This window comes from Aotus nancymaae, unplaced genomic scaffold, assembly GCF_030222135.1.
Source record: "Aotus nancymaae isolate 86718 unplaced genomic scaffold, 86718_ANA_hifiasm-v0.15.2.pri h1tg000008l, whole genome shotgun sequence".
Taxonomy (NCBI): Eukaryota; Metazoa; Chordata; class Mammalia; order Primates; family Aotidae; genus Aotus; species Aotus nancymaae.
Genome location: NW_026988419.1, coordinates 23,541,969 through 23,565,376, shown reverse-complemented (window position 1 = coordinate 23,565,376; position 23,408 = coordinate 23,541,969). Strand labels below are relative to the sequence as shown.

Here is a 23,408-nt window from a genome sequence, read left to right as displayed (position 1 = left end):
CATAAGATTTGCCCTTTCGAAGTATACAACACACTAGTTTTTAGTACATTATATAGTGTGCAACCCTTACCACTATCTAATTTTAGAATATTTTTATCATCCTTAAAAGGAACCCCAAACCTATTAACAGTTACTCCTCATCCACTGCTTTCCCCAACCCCTGGCACGAACTAATCCACTTTCTGTTTCTGTGGATTTGCCTACTTTTCACAGTACATATAATGGAATCATACAGTATGTGACCTTTTGTGACTGGAGTCATTTACTTAGCATATTTTAAAGGTTCATCCATGTTGTAGCATGTATCAGTGTTTCATTCTTATTACTGGTGAATAATATTCTGTGGATATAACACATTTTGTTTATCAATTCATCAGTAAACAGACATTTGAGTTGTTTCCATTTTGGGCTATTAGGAATTATGCTGCCATAAACAGATGTGTACAAATTTTTGTGGAAAAAAATATTATCAAACTATTTTCCAAGCTGGATGTACCATTTTACATTCCTACCAAAAAGTATGAGAGCCCCAATTTCTTCAATTTCTTGCCAACAGTTAATATTGCCTGTTTTTGTTTCTGTTTTAATTTTAATCATCCCTGTGGGTATAAAATAACTCAGTGTGATTTTTATTTTCATTTCCCTAATAACAAATGATATGGAGCATCTTTTCTTATGCTTATTGACTACACATACATCTTCTTTGCAAAATTGTTCATTCAAATCTTTTGCCCACTTTAAATTGGGCAATTTGTCTTTTAACTGTTACATTACAAGAACTATTTATACATTCTGGATATAAGTCACTTATCAGATATATGATTTGCAAATATTTTCTCTCATTTTGTAGTTTTTTACTTTCTTTTTTTTTAGTTTTTTTAGCTTTATTGAAGTATAATTGACATGTAAAAATTGTATTATTCAAGGTATACAATGTGATATTTTGATATCACAAAATGAAATAATTTCCACAATCAAACTGCTAATTAACAAACCTCACAAAGTTACCTTCCCCCCACCCCACCCTGTGGAGAGAATATTTAAGATCTACTCTCTTAGCAAATTTCAAATATGCATTATTTTTAACTATAGTCACCGTGCTGTATATTAGATCTCTGAAACTAATTCATCTTGAAACTGCAAGTTTGTACCCTTTGACCAACATCTCCTCATTTTCCCCACTCCCTGACCGCTGGTAACTACCCTTCTACTCTGTTTCTATTGAGTTTTACTTTTTAAAATTCCATATGTGAGATAATGCGGTATTTGTCTTTCTTTGTTGGGCTTATCTCACTTTGTTCTCTAGGTTCATCCATGTTGTTGCAAATGAAAGAGTTTTCTTCTTTGTCCAGGCTAAATAATATTACATATATCTTTATACAGGCATACCGCATTTAATTGCAATTCACTTTATTGCACTTCTCAAATATTGCATTTTTTGAACAAATTTAAGGTTTGTGACAACCCTGCCTGGGGCAAGTCTGTCAGTGCCATTTTTCTGACAGTATGTGCTCAATTTGTGTCTCTGCGTCGCTTTTTGGTAATTCTCACAATGTTTCTAACTGTTGTATTTGTTATGGTGATCTGTGATCAGTTTTCTTTGATGTTACTATTGTAATTGTTTTGGGGCACCAAGAATCATGTCTTTTTGCTTTCTTCACTTAATCTTAGCCAAAAGGCCAAGAAGCGAGTGTCTTTTTTACTTTCTTAAAGGTAACTTTGATGCACAAAAGTTTTTAATTTTAATTAGGTCCAATGTGTATGTTTGTTCTTTTGTCAATTGTGCTTTTAGTGTTAGATCTAAGAAACAGTTGTCTGATCCAAAGTCGCTAAGATTTACTCCTGTGTTTTCTCCTAAGAGTTTTAGTATTTATATTTAGGTGTGTGATCAACTTTGAGTTAATATTTGTTATGTTACGAGTTAGAATTTTGCACATAGATAATTAGCTATCCCAGCACTATTTATAGAAAAGACTATTTTTTCCCCATTGAATTTTCTTGGCACCTTTGTAAAAAATCAATTGAACATAAATGTAGTAGTGTGTTTATGGTCTTTGACCCTTTTCTACTGATCAGTGTGTCAGTTCTCTGTCAGTGCTATGAAATCTTGATTACTTCAACTTTTTAACGTTTTTAAATTGGAAAGTATCAGTCCTCCAACTTTGTTTATCTTTCTAAAGATTATTTTGTCTATTTTTGGTCTCTTACATTTCTATATAACTTTTAGGATCAGCTTTTCAATTTCATCAAAAAAGGTAGATGAGATTATAATAGGAATTTCATGACACTGAATCTGTAGATCAATGAAGAACTTATTAAGTATTCTGACCCATGAACGTGGAATGTCCATTCACTTATTTCTTTAATTCATTTCAATGATGAATGTAGTTTTCAGTGTACAAATTTTGCCCTTCTTTTGTTGAATTTATTCCTAGGCATTTTATTCTTTTCGATGCTATTGGATATTGAATTCTGCTTCTAATTTCATTTTTGGATTTTTCATTGCTGGTGTCAAGAAATGCAATTGATTTTTGTATATTAATTTTTTATCCTGCAACCTTGATGAAATAATTTATTGGTTCTAATAGTTGCCTATGAATTCCTTAGAATTTTTCATATGCAAGATTATGTCATGTGCAAATAGAGATAATTTCACTTCTTTCTTTCTAATCCAGGTGACTTTTACTTCATTTTATTGCCCAATAGCACTGACTAAACCTTCAGTACAATGTTAAACAGAAGTGATGAGAGCAGACATCTTTGTCTTGTTCTTGGTCTTAGAGGGAAAGCATTTAGCCTGTCTCCATTAAGCATGATGTTAACTGTGGATTTTTAATAAATGCCCTTTATCATATTGAGAAAGTTCTTTCCAATTCCTAGTTTTTTTAAATGGCTTTTATCGTGAAAGAGTGTTTTGTCAAATGCTTTGTCTGCATCTATTGAAATTCTTATGTGTTTTTTCTTTGTTTTATTAATATGGTTTATACATTGATTGATTTTAATATGTTCAACCACCCTTGCATTCCTGAAGCAAATCTCACTTGGTTATAGTGTTTAATCCTTTTACGTGGTTCTGGGTTTAGTATGCTAAGATTTTTTTTGAGAATTTATACATCAATATTTTATTTCTTATGATGTTATTGTCTAGTTTTGGTATCAGAGTAACACTGGCTTCATAAAATAATTTGGGAATTGTTCCTTTCTCTTTTATTTATTAGAAGTGTTTGTGAAGAATTGGTGTTAGTTTTTATTTTCCTTCTTGGTAGATTTGTCCAATAAAGTCATCTGGACCTAGGCTTCCCTTTGTAGAAAGTCTTTGTTACTATATCAATCTCTTTGTTTGATACAAATCTATACAAATTATCTATATTTTTCCTATACAACCCCTGTAGTTTGTGTCTTTCTAGGGATTTTTTTTTTATAGAAAGTTCCGCATGCATCTAGTATGAAGCCAGGACTGAGAATAACAGGATAAATCTCTCACCCTCTAGTCCTTCATAGGCCTTCTAAAATCCTAAATAGCCATGTAAGTTGCAATATAAGAATCAAACACTCACAGTCCTTTAGTGCTTTAGAAAAATGACATGTATATTTTTATATTAATAAGCTGTTATATATCTTTTCTACCTTCATTGCCTGCTAAATCTAAGCTGTTTCATTTATTCCTGTATACAATTATATTTATTATTAATTTATTATTATATTTATCAGTGGGGATGAAAACATTAATATGAGTGGGCTATGTCATTCTTATCCTAAATGTGTGTTTGCTTCTAACCCATATTACTGCTTACCATCTCTTACACACTCACATGCACACAAGTTGCATCTATGAAAAATGTCTTAGTCTCTGCTTAGAATTTTATCTTCATTGATTTAATATTGTGAACAGATAAACCTGTCCCAGAATGTCTTGCTTTGCTTGTCTAACAAACAAGAAGAATAATGGTAGTTGGAACGTGGGCTGGTTTTGTTGTTTGTTATAAAATGAAGAGTCACTTTGTGTAATCTCATCTTTTTTAAAAATTTCGGCATTTTCTCGATGCTAGGATTATACTGTTAAATAAGTAGGCCTTGAACTGAGAAATGTTGCATTAAAATTACATTACTGAGGCCAAATCTAGTGGCTTATGCCTATAATCCCAGCACTTTGGGAGGTGGAGGTGGGAGGATTGTTTGAGCCTGGGAGTTCAAGACCAACCTGGGCAACATAGTGAGGCCTGAAAAAATAAAAAAATTAGTCAGGTGTGGTGTCACACCTATGTGGTCCCAGCTACTCTGAAAGCTGAGGCAGGAGGATCTCTTAAGCCCAAGAGGTTGAGGCTGCAGTGAGCGGTGATCATGCCACTGCACTCCATCCTGGGTGACAGAGTGAGACTTTATCGCAAAACAAAAATAACAACAAAGAATTACATTACTGAGAAAAGCACCCTGATTTTGTCTCCCGTTTTAGATGAGGAACATACCACTGAACACACGCCAAACCACCATGTGCCTCAGCCCCCACAAGCAGTGTTCCCAGCATGCATCTGTGCAGCAGTACTTCCCATTGTTCATCTGATGGAGGATGGTGAGGTGCGGGAAGATGGAGTAGCAGGTACAGTTTTGAGCAGTTGGATCATCAATGATGTTCTTAAGCTATTCATCTGATAGAAGACAGTAGGTTGCTCTTAAACACATTATCTACTGGCCACATGTTGAGCTGTTTTATGCACATATTATAATTACAGATATGTAACATACTGTGCTAACGCTATCACTCTCTCCACTTCCTTCTGCCACTAATTTTAAGACCAAATAAATTGCATTGAAAATAGTTAGTTAGGTTCAGCAGCATTGTTTGTGACCAGAGAACAGAACAACACTTATTTAGCCTCATAGAAATCAGACAGTGACTTTGGCCACCTTAGAAATCTTAGCTCTTAGCTTGACACCACTAATACCATCTTTCTTACATGATTACCTTTCCAGATGTACCAACTACCTAAAGAGAATAATTGTAAAATGAAATGATAAACTAAGGGAAAAGATGAGTAACATTGGTGACAGACAAAGGCTAATTTTTTAATGTTACATTTTAAAAAGCTCTTATAACTCATCAATAATTTTTTAAACTCCAGTAGAAAAATGGGCAAAGGATATAAGCAGGCAGTCCAATGGCTAGTAATACCTGTAAACAACATTGTTGTTTAAAACAGTAATTAAATCTTACATTTCAGCTACAAAGTTGGCAAAGATTATTTTAAATGAAAATATCTATTGCTGATGCAAAACAGCATCCTCGTGCCTGCTGATGAAGTATAAAACTCTGTACAAGCATTCTAGAACAGAGTTTCATGTTATGTATCAGAAACCTTAAAAGTGTTTTTGATACAGATTTGGCTTCTAGCAATTTCCCAAGATAATCATGAGGGCTGTATAAAGGACATTGTAGATTCAACATTATTTAAAATAAAAAAAAATTTAGAAAGACTTGAAATGCCTAACAATAAGCAGTTAGTTAATCATAATACCTCCATATGATAACATTCTGTAAACACTGGAATTGCATTCTAGATGAATATAAAAAGTGTTAATATATTGCTAAGTAAAAAACTGAATACCAAAGAATATTTTCTATATACGGTACTATTTTAAAATACATATAAGTAGACCGGGCACGGTGGCTCATGCCTGTAATCCCAGTACTTTGGGAGGCCAAGGCAGGTATATCACTGGACATCAGGTGTTAGAGACTAGCCTGGGCCACTTGGTAAAACCCTGTCTCTACTAAAAATGCAACAATTATCCAGGCATGGTGACAAATGCCTGTAATCCCAGCTATTCAGGAGGCTGAGGAAGGAGAATCACTTGAACCTGGGAGGCAGAGGTTGCAGTGAGCTGAAATTGCACCCCTGCACTTCAGCCTGGGCAACAGAGTGAGACTCCATCTAAAAAAAAAAAAATACATATGTAAGTATACATTTCATGTATATGAAAGGACATGCTCCATACTGTTAATAATTGTTTCTGTGATAGGTAGACTTCCCAGTCTTATTTTTCTCTTTGTATTTTTTTGTATTTTTCATGTTTTAAGCATGAAACTGCATTACTTAAGCAATTAAAATAAAAATATGAAAAATTTTAAAGTTTTAATTGACACATAATAATTGTACATATTTACAGGGTATAGTGATATTTCAATACCTGTATACAATGTATAATGATCAAATCATGGTAATTGGCATATCCTTCACCTCAAACAATATTTCTTTGTGTTGGGAACACTCAAAATTCTCTCTTCTAGCTATTTTAGAATATAAAATAAATTATTGTTACCTATAGTCACCCTACAGTGCTAAAGAACAATGGAACTTATTTCTGCTATCTAGTTGTAATTTTGTAGCCATTAGCCAACCTTTCCCATGCCTCTTTCCTGCCTCCCCTTCCTCCCCTCTAGTTAGCACTACACTACTCTCAGCTTCTGAGAGATCAACTTACTTTGCTTCTACAAATGAGTGAAAACATGCAATATTTATTTTTCTGTGCCTGGGTTATTTCACATGTAAAGATTTTTTTGCAATCAATTTCAACCTGAGAAAAACACACCTATTTTAATTAGTTATAGAGAAACGTGAAAGCTACTGCTCTAGATTTATATTTTTGTTAATGTTATTTATATGTCTCTTCATTTTAATTGCATGGTTTGTTTCTGAATTAAAAATTGGTATGATTTGTTTGAGTAGAGGCTAAATAGTAAATTTATGCTAAATTCTGTATTTCTACTTTAGAAAATCAGTGGAATTGGGAAACACGTTCAAACTAAATATTATTCAGTGTTTTACCCACCTGCTTTCATAGTCTGGGCACTTCTAGACAATCTTAGCCTGACCACCTTCCTCAAAGAAATAGCACTTTATTTCTCATTATGATTAATTTTTATTCTTAAGACTCCTCGTTAGAAGTGAGAACCTAATTGTTACTGGCTCAACTACTTTATCTTGCTGAAGGAGATACTGTTTGAAGCATTCATGTGGACAGAAAAAAAGTCTCTAATTCATGTGCATTGTAAACCAAAACATATTTTCAAACACCAAATAATCTTTCATAGTTTCTCCATAAAATAAATAATAAAATATGAATGTAATTTAATAAGTGCTTACTACTGCTATCATTGGGGTGATTTCCACAGCAAAGACAACTACATATATTCACAAAGATATTCTTTGCAAAAGCATTGCTGATACCTAAAGATGATTCCTATGCTTTTGGTAACCTGTTCTTTACATGTGAAAATGTTCAGAGACAACAACAAGGAGAACAAATATATACCTTTCAAAAGAAAAAAGAGTTCACAGAGCCTTTTTAAGGCAAAAAGGAGAGACTAAAGCTTGTAAATTGTCAAATACTTTATCTCATAGACTTATCTCCATTTAAGACAAATGTTCAACTTTCTTTCTCTTCTGAAGTGAGTGCTGTGGCTCAACAAGTCTTATGGAACTGTCTAATTGAAGATCCATCAACAGTTCTTCGACATTTTCTGGAAAAACTGACCATCAGCAATAGACAAGTAAATTCCTCTTCCTTTTTAGTGTAGCTCTGTGGCTACAAGTGTGAACACTGTTAAAATCATGCAAAGACCTTTATAGTGCAGTGCATGCAACTCAGTATCCTCTGATACACAGCCAATAAGTACTTTTTAAAATAATGATAGTAATGATCAGTACTTAACTTTGCTGTTTTCTTTTTAATTTCCCCATTAATTCATGTTTCTATATACGTATAATACGTTGCTAGGGAGAATCCTAATGTACTGCAATATCAAATTAGATATAATGTTCTTACTATTGGGTACATTCATTAAATTCTGATTTCTTGGCAGTCTGATGCAGGTATGATTACTAGGACATGTTAAATTTTTTTATTAACCAAAATCCTAATTTGTCAGACCACCCTGTAAGAAGATCATACCAAATAAAAGTAGTTTTTGGTAATCCCAGCACTTTGGGAGGCCAAGGCGGGCGGATCACCTGAGGTCAGGAGTTCGAGACCATCCTGGCCAACATGGTCTGTGTCTACTAAAAATACCAAAAATTAGCCAAGGCATAGTGGTAGGTTCTTGTGATACCAGCTACTCAGGAGACTGAGACAGGAGAATCGCTTGAACCCGAGAGGCAGAGGTTGCAGTGAGCCGAGATCACGCCATTGCACTCCAGCCTGGGCAACAAGAGCAAAACTTTGTCTCAAAAATAAAAGTAGTTTTTTTTAGCAATGACAAAATACAGTGATGATTAAAAATTATTTATTCATTTCTATGCTGTAGTCATATTCACTGGAAGGTTAAGTTTAATTTCTGAAAGGTAAAGTTAATTACAGACATTTCAATCTATCCTCTCATAACCTCTTTTTCTCTTTGACTCAAAACCTAGAAAGCAGAATTAGGATGTTCACAAAAACCTGGTTTGTTTAATGATTTTTCTACATAGGTCCTCCTCACATTCTCATAATATCAGGCTACCATGGCCAATAGAGTTAACTAAACATATAGCTTTCCTGTGACTTGCCTGTTACCTACACACACAGTGTCTATTTAAAAAAAAAGTCCTTTACTGCTCAGTGATTTTTATGTGTTAGCTCCTAGGAGAAAAGTGTTCCAGATGGTTTAAATACTGCTTAACAAGTATCACATATGCTATATTAAAATGTTGAACATAACTAAAATCAATATGTGGGAAAAAGTAAGAAAAATCTCTCCCCCAATCCCAAATTTTCAAGAAGTTAATTTTATTTTCTACAGCATGGCAGCTGAAGGAAACATTAAAAATTCTGTTCTTTTTTCAGGATGAGTTAATGTACATGCTGCGCAAACTTCTCTTGAATATTGGAGACTTTCCTGCTCAGACATCTCACATCCTATTCAACTATTTGGTGAGTTATAAAACTTCATTTCCAATTACGAAGGAGCACCATGATGAAAAGGTCTTAGGAGATATTTTTTCCAATAAATTTCCATTAATTACATGACAAAAGGCAAATCCTGGTCAACTAAATTCACCTACACTTCCCTATACTTTTGCCAGGCAGGGAAGCCCCTGCTGGCAAACTCTTTAGCAAATGGAGGGCAACTAATATAAATGTCAGTTTCCTCTCTGTCTTTCTTTAGCAATAAATAACTTCCTTACATTTGTTCTTTATTTTGACTTTCAGTTTAGAAAACTTATGTTATTTTAGCATTTTTTCTCTTTTCCTATCTCTATGTTTACACACACACACACACACACACACAGATGCAACTGTTGTCCTAGATGGAAAGTTTTTGTGTATGCATTTTTCCATGGCAACTGTCTGTGACAGTTATTGTTGTTGTTGTGTTGTTGTTGTTGTTGTTTGAGATGGAGTCTTGCTCTGTCACCCGGCTGGAGTGCAGTGGTACAATCTCGGCTCACTGCAACCTCTGCATCCCAGGTTTAAGCAATTTTCCTGCCTCAGCCTCCCAAATAGCTGGACTACAGATGCACACCACCACACCCAGCTAATTTTTGTGTTTTTAGTAGAGACGGGGTTTCACCATGTGGGCCAGGATGGTCTCAATCTCTTGACCTTGTGATCCACCCACCTTGGCCTCCCAAAATGCTGGGATTACAGGCGTGAACCACTGTGCCTGACCTTATGACAGTTTTCACTGCCCTGACAGCTCTTTCCTGATGCTCTGAGACTTACCCATTTCTTCACATTCTTTTTCTTATACCCCAAATTAATATGCAATTTGGGGACTAGAACCTGATGACTACTCCTTGAACTGCCCCTTAATCCAGGCATACAAGTAGCCAAATTAATGTCTGTGCTGGCTGTACTCCTTTCACCCTTACTAGTGCTGGGGAAACTTATGCATATGCATCCCTCGCAGGGTGATAAATTTAACTCACACCACAACTCCCATGTGCAAAGAACATTTGTAATTCCTTTCTCTTGTCTAAGACTAATTTGGTCATCTTCCTCCTGAGTGCCTACTTGCTGGTTGGCAAGGGAAAAAATATAAATAAATGTCCAATCCAGATTTAAGTTCAGACTGGTACCAAAACATAAATAGTACTTTTTGGTGGTTTTCAGTCTCTCTTAGATAAAAATGCATAGTCTCTAGGAATTCTCCCTCCTTCCCACTGCTTTTGTCTCTATAGCTATGTGGAGTTAGGGAGGAAAAGGACCTTTGTTCCACATCTCGTCCCTTCCATTTTATCTGGGTTCTTTGTGAGACCGTGTTCTTAGTCTGGCTGGTTGCTGGATGCCTGAATGGGCACAAACTCAAGCCCATAGCTGCTGTCACTCAAAGCCTTTCTGCTCCTGGCAGTGTTTGCTGAGCAACTCGACCTCACCTCAGCTTCTGCAGGTGCTTTAGACCCCCTGAGTTCTTGCCATGAGTCCCATAGGCTCTAACATAGGAAGTCCACCAGCTACAGCATCTCACTCAGTGACAACAGCCTATGGCCATTCTATCTGGAAAGCTTTCCAGACAAGCATGTACTACTTTTGGGTTCTGTCTATACCACACAAAAACCAAAGGTGGATTCAGAAAACCAAATGTCAGGGCCTCCCTCAGTTTGAGTGTGTGCCCTGCCAAATTTACACTGCATACAGGCTGGTGTGGAAAGAGCCCAAATAGGGACTAGAGGCGAGAATGCCTTCCGTGTTTCTCTCACTTGCTTGTGTACCTGCCCCTTCCCTAGGTCACAGAATAGGAGAAATGTTTGCCCAGACCATTGCGCTCCTCCATCCTTTAGCTCTGCAACAAGAAAATATTTTAAAAGGAGTTTGATGCCTGGATAGTTTTAAAATAATAAATTTCCAAATGCTCATGTTACAAAGATGCACTAACACTTGTTGAGTAAATCTGCCATGTCAATCATTATTCTAGTGCACACAAGAAAGGCCCAGCTCATCATCCCAGAGATTACCAAGCTGCAGTGACAGGCATGTAGGTGGGAGAAAGAATCTGAGTTCTATGTTATTAATCGTCTTAAGAAATTGTCTCTTCTGATTGTTCAATGCACTTTAACTCAAAGGACTTTCTATCTGGTCCTATGTTTTATAAGTTTCTATTACAGGTGCAGCTTGGCCCTCCTTAGGGTGTCCAGCATTTAGAACCACAAAAACAGATTTGGTTTGCGACGCTGATTCTTTCAATATAACCAGAAAGATTTCCAGGACTACAAAATTTGTGAAGAAATAATAGCTAAAACCCACAAGAAAAAAATGTTACATTCTTTCTTTCTGAATATTTGCACATTATTGAATAGGATAATTGAAACTTATTTCATCAAATATTCCAATTACACTCAGTTCTTATTTCAATGTTTAGAATGCTGAACATATTCTACCTCCTATTAACAAAAAATAAACTTCAAATGAGGCATTTTAGATGCCAACTTTAAAATGTGCAAAAGAGCACACGGTTTTTCAAAATTACATTAGAAGACACACAAACAACACGGCTGATGTAATAATGTGCACAACAAACCCCATGACACACATTTACCCGTGTAACAAACCTGCATGTATACCCCTGAATTAAAAAAAAAAAAAAAGGCAAACAAACAAAAATTTTGAAGTTCACCAACTTAGCCAAGCAGAGTGCTCTTAGGTCTGAAGACATAATTTAAGCTGCAACTAGTGCATGGGCAAACTTCATATACAGATGAATTTTGGATGGCCTAAGTACCTAGCTACCAAGTGACATGATGCCTGGTGGGGGTGGTGGGGATGATCTGCTTTTTTTCTTAAGAATTTGCCATTTTAGTGATATATACAAATGTACAGCAGCCTGTGTGGTCAGTTTGCCAGTTATGCCCTCTCCTGGTAACATTGAAAGTGTTAGAGAAGCATTCGAACGGAGAATATGAAGGCACAGAAGGAGATCGAGTTTAAAACAAGAAAAGCTGAGGAAATGAGAATGTGAGCACAGGATTACTGTGGCTTTGTGAACTCTTCTTGTCCTGACTTCTAGGTGGGATTAATCATGTACTTTGTTCGGACCCCCTGTGAGTGGGGGATGGATGCCATTTCAGCCACCCTGACATTCCTGTGGGAAGTGGTGGGTTACGTGGAGGGCCTCTTCTTCAAGGATCTCAAGCAGACAATGAAGAAGGAGCAGTGCGAGGTGAAGCTCCTGGTGACCGCTTCAATGCCAGGTAAGCCACTGCTACTTTTGGGTAACGTAACTATAAAAAAAAATTATAAATAGCCCTTTGAAAGACTAAGAGGCTCTTTCATTCATGAGAAAACGTTCAGAGTTCTTAACCCCCAGTATTGAGTGTTTCAAAGAATTTTTGTTTAATATAATCAAAAGAAATACAATAGACCCTTTAAAAAGTCAGTAGTTGCCAGCTGAAAAGGGAGACATCAGAACTGAGATCTGCATGAATCAGTCCTTGAAGGGCTGCCAAGGTTGAAGATTTATTTAAGTCTATCGCAGAGAGCCAGCTGAACTGAAAGCTTTTTTGAGTGAATTTTTGGCAGTGGAAGGAGAATAATATTGTTTGCATGGCATGGACTCCAGTCCTTTGTAAACTCCATGAGAGAGGGCTTTATGAAAAATTGGAAAAGGGAAGAGCAGGAAGAAGGAGCATTACAAAAGAACATGAAGCATGATGTAAACTCAAGATACGGTTCCTTTTCACTTCAAATAGCTTGTTTTGCCTTAAGACAAAGATTTTGACAATTCTTTATCCTTGTGCAGTGACTAAGAAAATTTGAGATGATGCATGCATTGAAATAAAAGAGAAAGACAGAATTGTGTAGAGATGAGAACACAGGTTCTCGCAGCAAAGAAGCCTGCATTTAAATCATAGCACTGTCATTTATTAGTCATATAACTAGTATTAACTGTGAAGGAGTACATCATTTATCAATGCTTTCTTTCCTCGTGTATGAAATAGGGATATAATTCATACTTCCCAATTGTGAGGAATAAATGAGTTGAGATATGTGAAATACTTGCTGTCATACCTGGCTTATGATAAGCATTCAATAAATGGTAATTGTGTATGTATATGTTCTGTAGATTATCCCAAAAAAGTGATCAGTTTTTATTGTAGCAAAGAAACTCCTATTGTTTTTAACATACTTAAAAACAACTCACTAAAAATCAAGGTACATCATAATGTTCACAAAGATTTGTAATTACTGAATGAAGTAGAATAAATATTACCTCCATCAGCCAAGAAGAATACAGAAAATGTGGCTTTCAGCTACATTTCAGGTACTCATTTTGGTTTTGCTAATATTTCATTTTTATTTTCTTAACCTTTACTGCCTGGTCACCTCATCTAGAAAACAGGACTGTATTACTTGTTGCTATGCTTGAGGTTTGAATTCTAACTCTTCTACTAAATAAATGTGTCTCTTTGAGTAAGTTATTCCATTTTTCTTTTTCCTCATTTGTAAGATAAAAATCATATTATCCATATCATGGGTTTGCTGTGAGATTTAAATACAATTATGCACATAAAAGACAGGTAGAAGTATTGGGAACTTAGCGGGTGTGGTGGCTCAACCTGTAATCCCAGTATTTTGGGAGGCTGAGGCAGGTGGATTGCTTGAGGTCAGGAGATAGAGACCAGCCTGTGTAACATGGCAAAATCCCATCTCTACTAAAAATAAAAATTTACAAAAAGTATTAGAACTCCATACATAGTACCTATCATTTTTAATAAGTGAATATATTTAAAATATATATGTATTAAACTTAAACTTCCAGGTTAAAAATAAATAAAATAAAATATATATGTAACTATGAATTAAGAATTGCAATTAACAGTAAAAACATCAGTTTATTGATAATATTTTAACATTTTATGCTTTTAAATACAAATTTTCCTATAGTAAAATCAGTTTATTATTATTTTTATCTTCTGTAGGTACTAAAACCTTGGTAGTGCATGGACAGAATGAGTGTGATATTCCAACCCAGTTACCAGTCCATGAAGACACTCAGTTTGAAGCCCTATTGAAGGTAGGAATGACTTTTAACAGAAATAATTTTTTAAGAACAATGCTTATGGTCACCTCACTGAAGATCCATTTTAGAATAAAATGGCATTTTTCTGTCTTTAAATGGATGTATGCATTTCTTTACTCTTCTAAAATCTGCTCCACTATTATTTCCTTATGATTTTTCCTTCCATAATTTTCCCCACTTCTACTGACTTTATTGGAGAAACTTTAAATAATCCAATTTTCAGGAACGTAGTTCTGGGCCCAAATGTAAGTAGAAGAGACCTCTGGGAAAAAAAACTTTTCCAAACTTGTGCATCTTATTTCAGTAGAAAGAGTCATTACTCCTCATTTTGGCTTCACTCAGACATCTCCAGAGAATTTCTAAGACCCAACTTCAACAACTACTCCATTTTTATACTCACGATGAATGGTAGGATAGCAGGAAGGCAAACAAAGTATATTCAGACGCTGTGCTGCCTTCATCACAACCAGTGTGACCTAAATCAAGTGACAGGACTTCTCTAGTCTCAGTTTCATTTTCAACAGTACTGAGATACGAGTTCAGGTTGTACAAGTTGTCTACACCTAGTATATATTATATAATGTGCACAGTGAATATTGGTTTATATTATTCCTAAATGTTTCTCTAAACATGCTTTCTTCCTGATGCTGAGACCAGTAGGTGCCACTGTTCCTCCATAGTCCATCACTAAGTCTGAACTATAATTGTACATCTTTGGGCTCTATGAGAGCAGATGGTTTATATCACATTATCAGTCTTTGTCATACCATTCTTTGGATAACTCTGTGTGTGTATATATGCAGTCATGTATGTGTGTGTATGTATATACACATATATACACATGCATATCTAATGTATACAATTTAAATAAGGTATCAATATATGTAAAATCCTTGCAAGAGTTTACCTTGTTTTTCAAAATTTGTATCTGTCAACTTACTACCTAGCTCATAATATCTTCTTGATAAACATTTATTAAAATTTGTTGCTATTGTTCTAGGAGTGTCTGGAATTTTTTAATATCCCAGAATCCCAGTCAACACATTATTTTCTTATGGATAAACGATGGAACCTTATCCACTACAATAAGGTGAGACACCAGTAATGACACCCCCATTGAGTTATGCCAAAGGCTCATCATGGCTTCCTGAGGGTGGCTCACAATCAGGGAGACGTCACTGTTTAGAGGGTATTAACATTATGGCCACCTGGGTCACACCATCTTACTGTCAATGGGGCTTTCAACTGGCGACTTTCTACCCTTCAGTTTTCTTGTGTGTAAAATGAGGGTAATGATAATGGTATCCATGCTAGAGCAGTCGTAATAGTTAAATGAGGGGCCAGGCGCGGTGGCTCAAGCCTGTAATCCCAGCACTTTGGGAGGCCGAGGCGGGCGGATCACGAGGTCAAGAGATCGAGACCATCCTGGTCAACATGGTGAAACCCCATCTCTACTAAAAATACAAAAACTAGCTGGGCGTGGTGGCGCGCGCCTGTAGTCCCAGCTACTCGGGAGGCTGAGGCAGGAGAATTGCTTGAACCCGGGAGGCGGAGGTTGCAGTGAGCCGAGATTGTGCCACTGCACTCCAGCCTGGCGCCTGGCAACAGAGTGAGACTCGGTCTTAAAAAAAAAAAAAAATAGTTAAATGAGATAAGCCAGATAAGACACTTAGTTATTGATCATTATTACATCTCAGTGAAAAATTACGTTGCCCATATAATACCCGTGTGTGTCTATTTGGAAGTTGAATGCTGTTCTGCATCTCTTTTCTACCATATTAAGCATGACCATGGTGACCTGATCTAATGAGCAGAAGGGGCCTCAGGATGCCCACTGACATCACTTTACAGTGATCTTCCAAAGTGGTGTCTAGTAAATCGCTTTTGGCTGCTTTTTTCCTGGCATAGCATCCTAGTGCTTAGACCTTTGGGTAAAGACGAAATCAGAATAAATGTTTAATCTTTTGAACTCTTTTTTTTTGTCTCTTTGTATAATCCACACAGACCTATGTTCGAGATATCTATCCTTTCCGGAGGTCAGTATCTCCCCAGCTGAACCTTGTACATATGCATCCAGAGAAGGGACAGGAGCTCATTCAGAAACAGGTGTCTGACCATACCAGTTTTATTCCATGGTTTTGTCATGTTGTTAAAGTAGATATCTGTTAATATGTTGCCAACTTTGAAATTCTGTGATTCCATTATGACCCTCTCTGGAGAGAGTAGCTGGCCCTTACTCAATAAATTGTTCCCCAAAATAGTGTGTTAAGATTTATAAATTGGATCATTGCATGAAAGTATCAAGACACACTCATTTGGAGTAATGATGAATTATTGAGTATAAACAATAGAAATCTTCTAATTTATGTACCTATTATTTTCTAAATGTAAATTTTCATTTCACATTTCTTTAAAATCGGATTGGAAACACCCATAGTGTAGCTATTTAAGTTATCCCAGTGGTTTAAACTAGCAGGCTACAAAGTAAAAGAGGTCACTCTAGTATGCCTTAAAAAAAGTGTTAAACTAAAGTTCAAGGAATTGGACTTCGTCCCGGCTCTGCCTCTGACCAGGAATCTGACCTGGGGCATGTTATTAATTTCTCTTGAAACAGGAAAATATAGTCTAGCAGCTGTATTTAGGTTTAAGTTTGAAGAGCAGAATAATATTCATATCTAATCTCAAATCAGACTTCAAGCTTAAGGAAAGTCACTATTCATGCAAAATATAGCTTTAATACACAATTCTAAAAAGATACAATTTTAATATTGCCTATTTACTACATTCATTTTTTAAAATAAAATTTCTAAAGAATTTCAGGATACTTGATCATTTCAATTTTCTGTACATATCAGGGATAATAATTTGGCATCAAACTATCCAAAAATATATGAAATGAGTGAGAATCGCCTATAATTAGACCACTTAAGTAATTAAAAATATAGCTACCGTTAACTGCCTACATTGTATTTAAAAGAAAGAAAATAGTGAATGTGTTGCAAGGTGTGAGATGTTGGGCAAAACTGTTAGATCTTAAATATCAAAAATTTCTGAAACAATTCTCCCCAAATTATCCCAGCCTATGATTCTGGGATAAGATAATTAAAACCCTAATCAATAATGGTGCTTCCCTAGAGTGTGTGTGTGTGTGTGTGTGTGTTCATGTTTAAGAAGATGTTCTCAAAGAATGCCATCAAATGAGCCCTTGCTCTGACACTTCAAGTTAGAGCCTTAAGGCTTCTAAGTTCCTTGGGAAGATTATAATATGGAGGCCTTATGAGTCTGGCTCAGAAGTTTCCTCAGTAGCTACTCACTGCATATAAACTTCCTAATCATCAAGAGAAAAGGACCTAAGAACCAAGAGCCCCATGTGTATGCCATCTACACTCAGGGCACCAATCAAGGATCTATGCGCTTCTATCCCAAGATAGGTTTTTCCTGGATCTCACTTCAGTCTTTTTTTTTTTTTAAAGACAAACCCGAAACTCCCAGGAAAGAGCTTAAGGCATTGGTGGCAGTGGTAGAAGCAACTGGAATGGACTGACTGGCTCCTTGTTAGTGAAGATCTTCCATACTATGGCATCCAAACAAATGGGCTCTATTTAATACTGAACTGTTCTTGACAATGCTTGCTTTATGCTCCTCTCCAGTCTAAAACTCCATAAGGAACATTTCCTTCTGTAAAGTAGGCAGAAGGAAGTGAGAGGCAATTAAGTGTTGTTTGCTCTTTCTTGTGGTAAAGGGGGAAAAAAAAACCACATTTCTCTCTCATTTCACTTTTCTCACTTTATCAACCCAGTTTGCCATTAAAGATTTTCCTTCAGTTTCTTCACTCTATAATTCTGGAGTTTCTAATTTTGCTTTTTGTCTCCTGCTTCTGTTTCCCCAGGTGTTCACTCGGAAGCTGGAGGAAGTAGGGCGGGTGTTGTTTCTCATCTCCCTAACCCAGAAGATACCCACAGCCCACAAACAGTCCCACGTCTCCATGCTTCAAGAAGACCTCCTCCGCCTGCCCTCATTCCCTCGAAGTGCTATTGATGCTGAATTTTCACTCTTCAATGATCCTCAAGGTATCAAACAAAGAAGCATGGCCTCTCTGGAGCTTTTTCTAATGCCCTTGTTTTGTCCTTAACTGGAGAGTATCTGCATCATCAGACACTGCTGTAAAACCCGTGGTTCTCAGACCTGAGTGTGCACAAGAGACCCCTGGAGGACTTGTTGAAACACAGATTGCTGGACCCCACCCTCCACCTCCGGGTTTCAGGATGGGGCCCAAGAACTAGCATTTCTAACAAGTTCTCAGGTGATGCTGATGCTGCTATCCCAAAGTTTGAGAACCACTGCTCTAAGCTAATCATCAGCAGTGGAAGCGTGGGTAGGATGGTGTTGTTAGGGTAGGGGAATACTTGAGTAAGCAAAGACCAGTATTTGTATGAAGTTCAAAAAGAGGCAAAACTCATGTAGGGTGACTGAAATCAGAACCGTGGTTGCCTCTGGACTTGGAGGGAATGAATTTCCTGGAAAGGGTCAGAAGGGTGATGAAAACTGTCCATGTATTGACTGAGTGTTGCTTACATGAGTGCATAGTGCATATTTTTGTCAAAATTCAATGAACTACATTTAAGATCTGTGTGTTTTACTCTAAATAATACCTTATTTGAAAGAGACAGAGTCACAGAAAGAGACCCACTTTGGAGCCTCATTCTGTTACTCAGTTATTAATTTGAGAAAATTTACTTAAATTAGCATCCCTATGCTTTATCATCCTCATCCAGAAGCTTCAGACAGCTGGGGCAAGGTGACTCACGCCTGTAATTCCAGCACTTTAGGAGGCCCAGATGGGTGGATCACTTGAGGTCAGGCATTCAAGACTAGCCTGGCCAACATGGTGAAACCCTGTCTCTACTAAAAATACAAAAAAAAATTAGCTGGGCATGGTGGCAGGCACCTGTAATCTCAGCCACTCAGGGATCTGAAGCATGAGAATCACTTGAACCCAGGAGATGGAGATTGCAGTGAGCTGAGATTGCGCCACTACACTCCAGACTGGGTGACAGAGCAAGAATCCATCTCAAAAAAAAAAAAAAAAAAAAAAAAGCTTCAGCTTCAACAGAATTAGAAAGAACTCTAGTCTCTGACCATTAATTAAAAGATCAAGCAATAGTCTCATCCCTGCCATTTTCTAGCTGGAATAATTTATTTTTCTCAAACCGACAGCTTATTTAGCAGTAAAATGCTGCTAATGCCTGCCCTGTCTTACCCACAGTTAGTTAAAGAGGTGATGATGAAAGTCCACAGAGAAACCGGAAGTGCTGTATCAAGGCCAGTAATACTGTGCTGGAAAGCATTTCAGCAGTAGATCTTCACATCCTGGAGCTGAAACAAAGGGAGAACAGCAGTGCCTCGGGTTTGATCACCTCACATGCTGACAGGATTGGTGTGGGGCTAATTCTGTCTCTGCTGTTTCATGTTCTCACAGCTGGAAAGGAACTGTTTGGCCTCGACACTCTTCAGAAAAGCTTGTGGATCCAGCTCCTGGAGGAAATGTTCCTGGGCATGCCAAGCGAGTTTCCATGGGGAGATGAAATCATGCTTTTCCTCAACGTTTTTAATGGGGCTCTGATACTCCACCCAGAAGACAGTGCCCTGCTCAGGCAGTATGCTGCCACCGTCATCAACACCGCGGTGCACTTCAACCACCTCTTCTCTCTCAGCGGCTACCAGTGGATCCTCCCCACCATGCTGCAGGTGCCCAGAACCTCCTCTCCCAACCAGAAAATTAGCATGAGTACTGCTCACGTCTAGCAGTTCAACCAGATCTATACTGAAACTCTTTAATGATGGAGTTTTCATCCTCTTTTATGACAACAGAAGGCAACAAATGAAATCCCCCCATAAATTTGCAAGAGTTCACAATATTCCTTTCTACCATGAGAGCCCCCAGAATTGGGATATGCTTTCCCATTTCTTCTAGGACAGTGGTTCTTAAGGTGTAGTCTCTGGGCCAGGAGCATCAGCATCAACGGGAAACTTGTTGGAAATGTACATTCTGACCAGGTGTGGTGGCTCACACCTGTAATGCCAGCACTTTGCGAAGCCAAGGTGGGAGAATCTCTTGAAGTGGGGAGATCAAGACTAGCTTGGGCAACATACCAAGACCCCATCTCTACAAAAAAATCCCCACAATTTTTAAGAAAAAGAAATGCACATTCTTGGGGCCCATCTCATGTCTACTGAATCAGAAACTCAGAGATCAGGTCCCAGTAATTTGTGTTAACAAGACCTTCAAGTGGTTTTGATGCCCTAAAACAGGAGGCCCCTACCTCCAGGCCACGGACCAATATTGGTCCGTGGCCTGTAAGGAATCTCCACCCCTAGATTCTCATAGGAGCCAGAACCCTATTGTGAACTGTGCATACGTGGGATCTAGGTTGCATGCTCCTGAATCTAATGCCTGATGATTTGAGGTGGAAGAGTTTCATCTCAAAACCATCCCGCCTGCCAACCCTGGTCCATGAAGTAATTGTCTTCCATGAAACCAGTCCCTAGTGCCAAAAAGGTTGGGGACCACTGTCCTAGAAAGTTTGAGAACCACTATTTCTGAGTCACATGTATTGCAAGTGTTCAGCTGATGTTTCTCCCAAGAGATTCCCTGACCTCTAACTAAATAGAGATTTTCATAGACAGTAAATGTGGTGTGATGGGATTGGAGAAGGTAATTTAGCAGGAACAATTTTTATTTATTCATGTCTAATATATAGCTGACTATGTTTAGGAGTACGGAATAAAATCAGGTGGGCCCAGGGGTTCATCATAGTTCTCTATTTTTAAGGAAGTTTTTATAAAAATTATGAACACAGCCAGCACATACTTATACAAAGTGAAGTTTGCTCAGCCTATGGGGGTGAGAGAGTTACTATCACAGGACTCCACCATTTTTAGATAGTTGCAGTTTTCTCTATTTTTTAGTAACTTTTTTGTTTTTACTGATTACCAAAAGCAAGTATGTTCATTACAAAATTCAAAAGATAAGGTTTAAAGAGAAAATAAGGATCACTTAAAATCCTTTCTCCCAAGTAATCTTTGTTTATACTTCCAAATCCTGGCACTCTTTCTCACACACACACACACACACACACACACACACACACACCCCCCACAGGATTATATTACATTTTCAAGTTTTATTCCATGCTTTGTGTGTACTACAATTCACTTAACCAACCAATATTTATGAATAAGTTGTTTCAATTTTTCCACAGTTAAAACCAATCTTGCAGCAGGCATTCTTACATATGCATGTTTATACATATGTCTAGTCCTTTCCTTGAGATAAATTCCTAGTCACAAACTTTCTGGAAAAAAAGTATATTTAGATTTTTAGGATTTTGATGTGTATTACTAAATTTATCTGGAGAAAGTTTATGCCATTTTACATTCCCTCTCTACCAGTTTATGAAGTTAGCCATTTCCTCCACCCTTCCCATAACCATGAGTTTTAAAAGCAAATACAACTTTGATACTTTATTAAGGCATTTTTTGAATATTGGGTATTTTTGGTTAGGTGTACTCTGACTATGAAAGCAACCCCCAGTTGCGTCAAGCCATCGAGTTCGCCTGTCACCAGTTCTACATTCTACACCGGAAGCCCTTTGTGCTCCAGCTGTTTGCTAGTGTGGCCCCTCTCCTGGAATTTCCAGTAAGTAAGCTCTGTGGGGTGGGGGAGGGGAGGGGAAGACCAACAAAATGAGAAAAGCAAAAGTCATTTATTAGAGCTTACTATGGCAAGGGAATTGGCTACCATCACTTGTGTTTTGGCAGAGGTGCAAAGGCAGGCAGAGGAATGCAAAAGTTGTATAGTGAACAAAAAGGGGATGCTGTAGTTATGCCCTAATTAAAGCTATTGGTGAAGCTGCAGCTGAGCTAACTAGTAGTGGGGCATCTTATACGATGGGTTAGGGGTGTATATTGGGCTTTCTCTTGTTTGTCCTAAGTTGGAAGTGGGGACAAAAATTAGGAAAGTTCTCAGTTATTATGCAAGTCTTGGTTACTTTGGGTCAATTGTTACAGGGGTTATTGTTTGGTTACCACTGGAGCTAGTGGTCTGACTTCCTATAAGCCTGACTTAGGATGGATTCCTGGGCTGGTTATTGTAGACAATGGGTTGGTTTCCTGAGCAAGCTGCTGCAGGTTGTGGGTCAAAGTTTTATTTTTATATATGGTCTGGTCATTGTCAGTTTGTACGTTCAGTCTCTCAGCTCTCTTTCTTTAACCAATGGGACGTGCATACCATAAATAATTTTTCTTTCAACAATTCTTTTCAACATTCCTCTTCAGCTTTCATCTCAGATCCTAACATGTAAATAGACCAACTCTCCAGTTTTTAAATATTCAATTCATAAAAGAGATGGAAAGTAGAAAATGGTAAAAGGAAAGTTTTCCAATTCTCATTCCTTTTTGTCACTCTCTACCACCTACCCTGCTTTGTTTTTCTTTTTCTTCAGAGAATGTTCCACCATATCACATGTTATATATATGTTTCATTAACATGAATTTCTACCACACTCAATCAACAGAATTTAATCTTCATGAAAACAAGATCTTTGCATGTTTTTGCCTTTGCTTGTTTGTTTGGCTTTAGTTATTGTCATATTGTTATTTTATTTGCATTTTGGTTTTGGTTTTCGATAACCTTCGTGCATAACCTGGTGCCTGGCACAGAAGAACTTCATAAGGATTTGTTGTTTCAATGAATGATTCAAAGCCATTTTAAATAGATTTGAAATTGTAGGTATCTCCATGTGGAGATACACTATCAAAGAAGTACTGTGAAATTCCCAGTGTTGTTAGTTAAAATAAACATATGTTCCCCAAATGTATTTGTAGTATTCAACCAATCAATTATAGAAACATCATTAGTTCTACCATCTTAGATTAAGGGAACCATTGATATGAACTTTTTGGAAGTTCATATAGTGCTGTATTTTTATGAATTTTTATAAATACTTCTTTTATTCCAGATTAGAATTTAATAAATTCCTTAAAAGTCAGGTGTACCACTCCAAAATCATACCACAGCATTGCTGATGCAGAATTATATAAGCTGAATTCCAGACAGACATTGTACTTGTTTCTGGTGATAGTGTTTATAAAACTTGAATTCCTATCAAGCTATAGTTGTACTGTGATGGGAGTCAATAAACTAAAATTGTTTTTCTTTATCAGGATGCTGCCAATAACGGGCCCAGCAAAGGTGTGTCAGCTCAGTGCCTGTTTGACTTGCTGCAGTCCCTAGAGGGAGAGACCACTGACATATTAGACATCTTAGAGCTGGTCAAAGCTGAGAAGCCTCTTAAGTCATTAGGTAAAAGCAAAACTTGCTTTGACATTCTTTTTCTCATTGCAATTGTTAAAT

General features: G+C 37.1%; 1 protein-coding gene across 11 annotated transcripts in view; it reads left to right on the top strand.

Moving 5' to 3' along the window:
* Positions 1-23,408, top strand: part of UNC80 (unc-80 homolog, NALCN channel complex subunit) — a 228,801-nt gene that overhangs the window by 150,368 nt on the left and 55,025 nt on the right. For all 11 annotated transcript variants that reach the window (XM_021667055.2, XM_021667047.2, XM_021667043.2 and 8 more), the window contains 11 exons: positions 4,454-4,597; positions 7,449-7,549; positions 8,821-8,907; positions 11,981-12,164; positions 13,893-13,987; positions 14,994-15,083; positions 15,998-16,099; positions 17,883-18,063; positions 19,473-19,741; positions 21,558-21,692; positions 23,219-23,357. In XM_021667055.2, the coding sequence (XP_021522730.2) occupies positions 4,454-4,597; positions 7,449-7,549; positions 8,821-8,907; positions 11,981-12,164; positions 13,893-13,987; positions 14,994-15,083; positions 15,998-16,099; positions 17,883-18,063; positions 19,473-19,741; positions 21,558-21,692; positions 23,219-23,357 (1,527 nt within the window). The remainder of the gene's footprint in view (positions 1-4,453; positions 4,598-7,448; positions 7,550-8,820; positions 8,908-11,980; positions 12,165-13,892; positions 13,988-14,993; positions 15,084-15,997; positions 16,100-17,882; positions 18,064-19,472; positions 19,742-21,557; positions 21,693-23,218; positions 23,358-23,408) is intronic.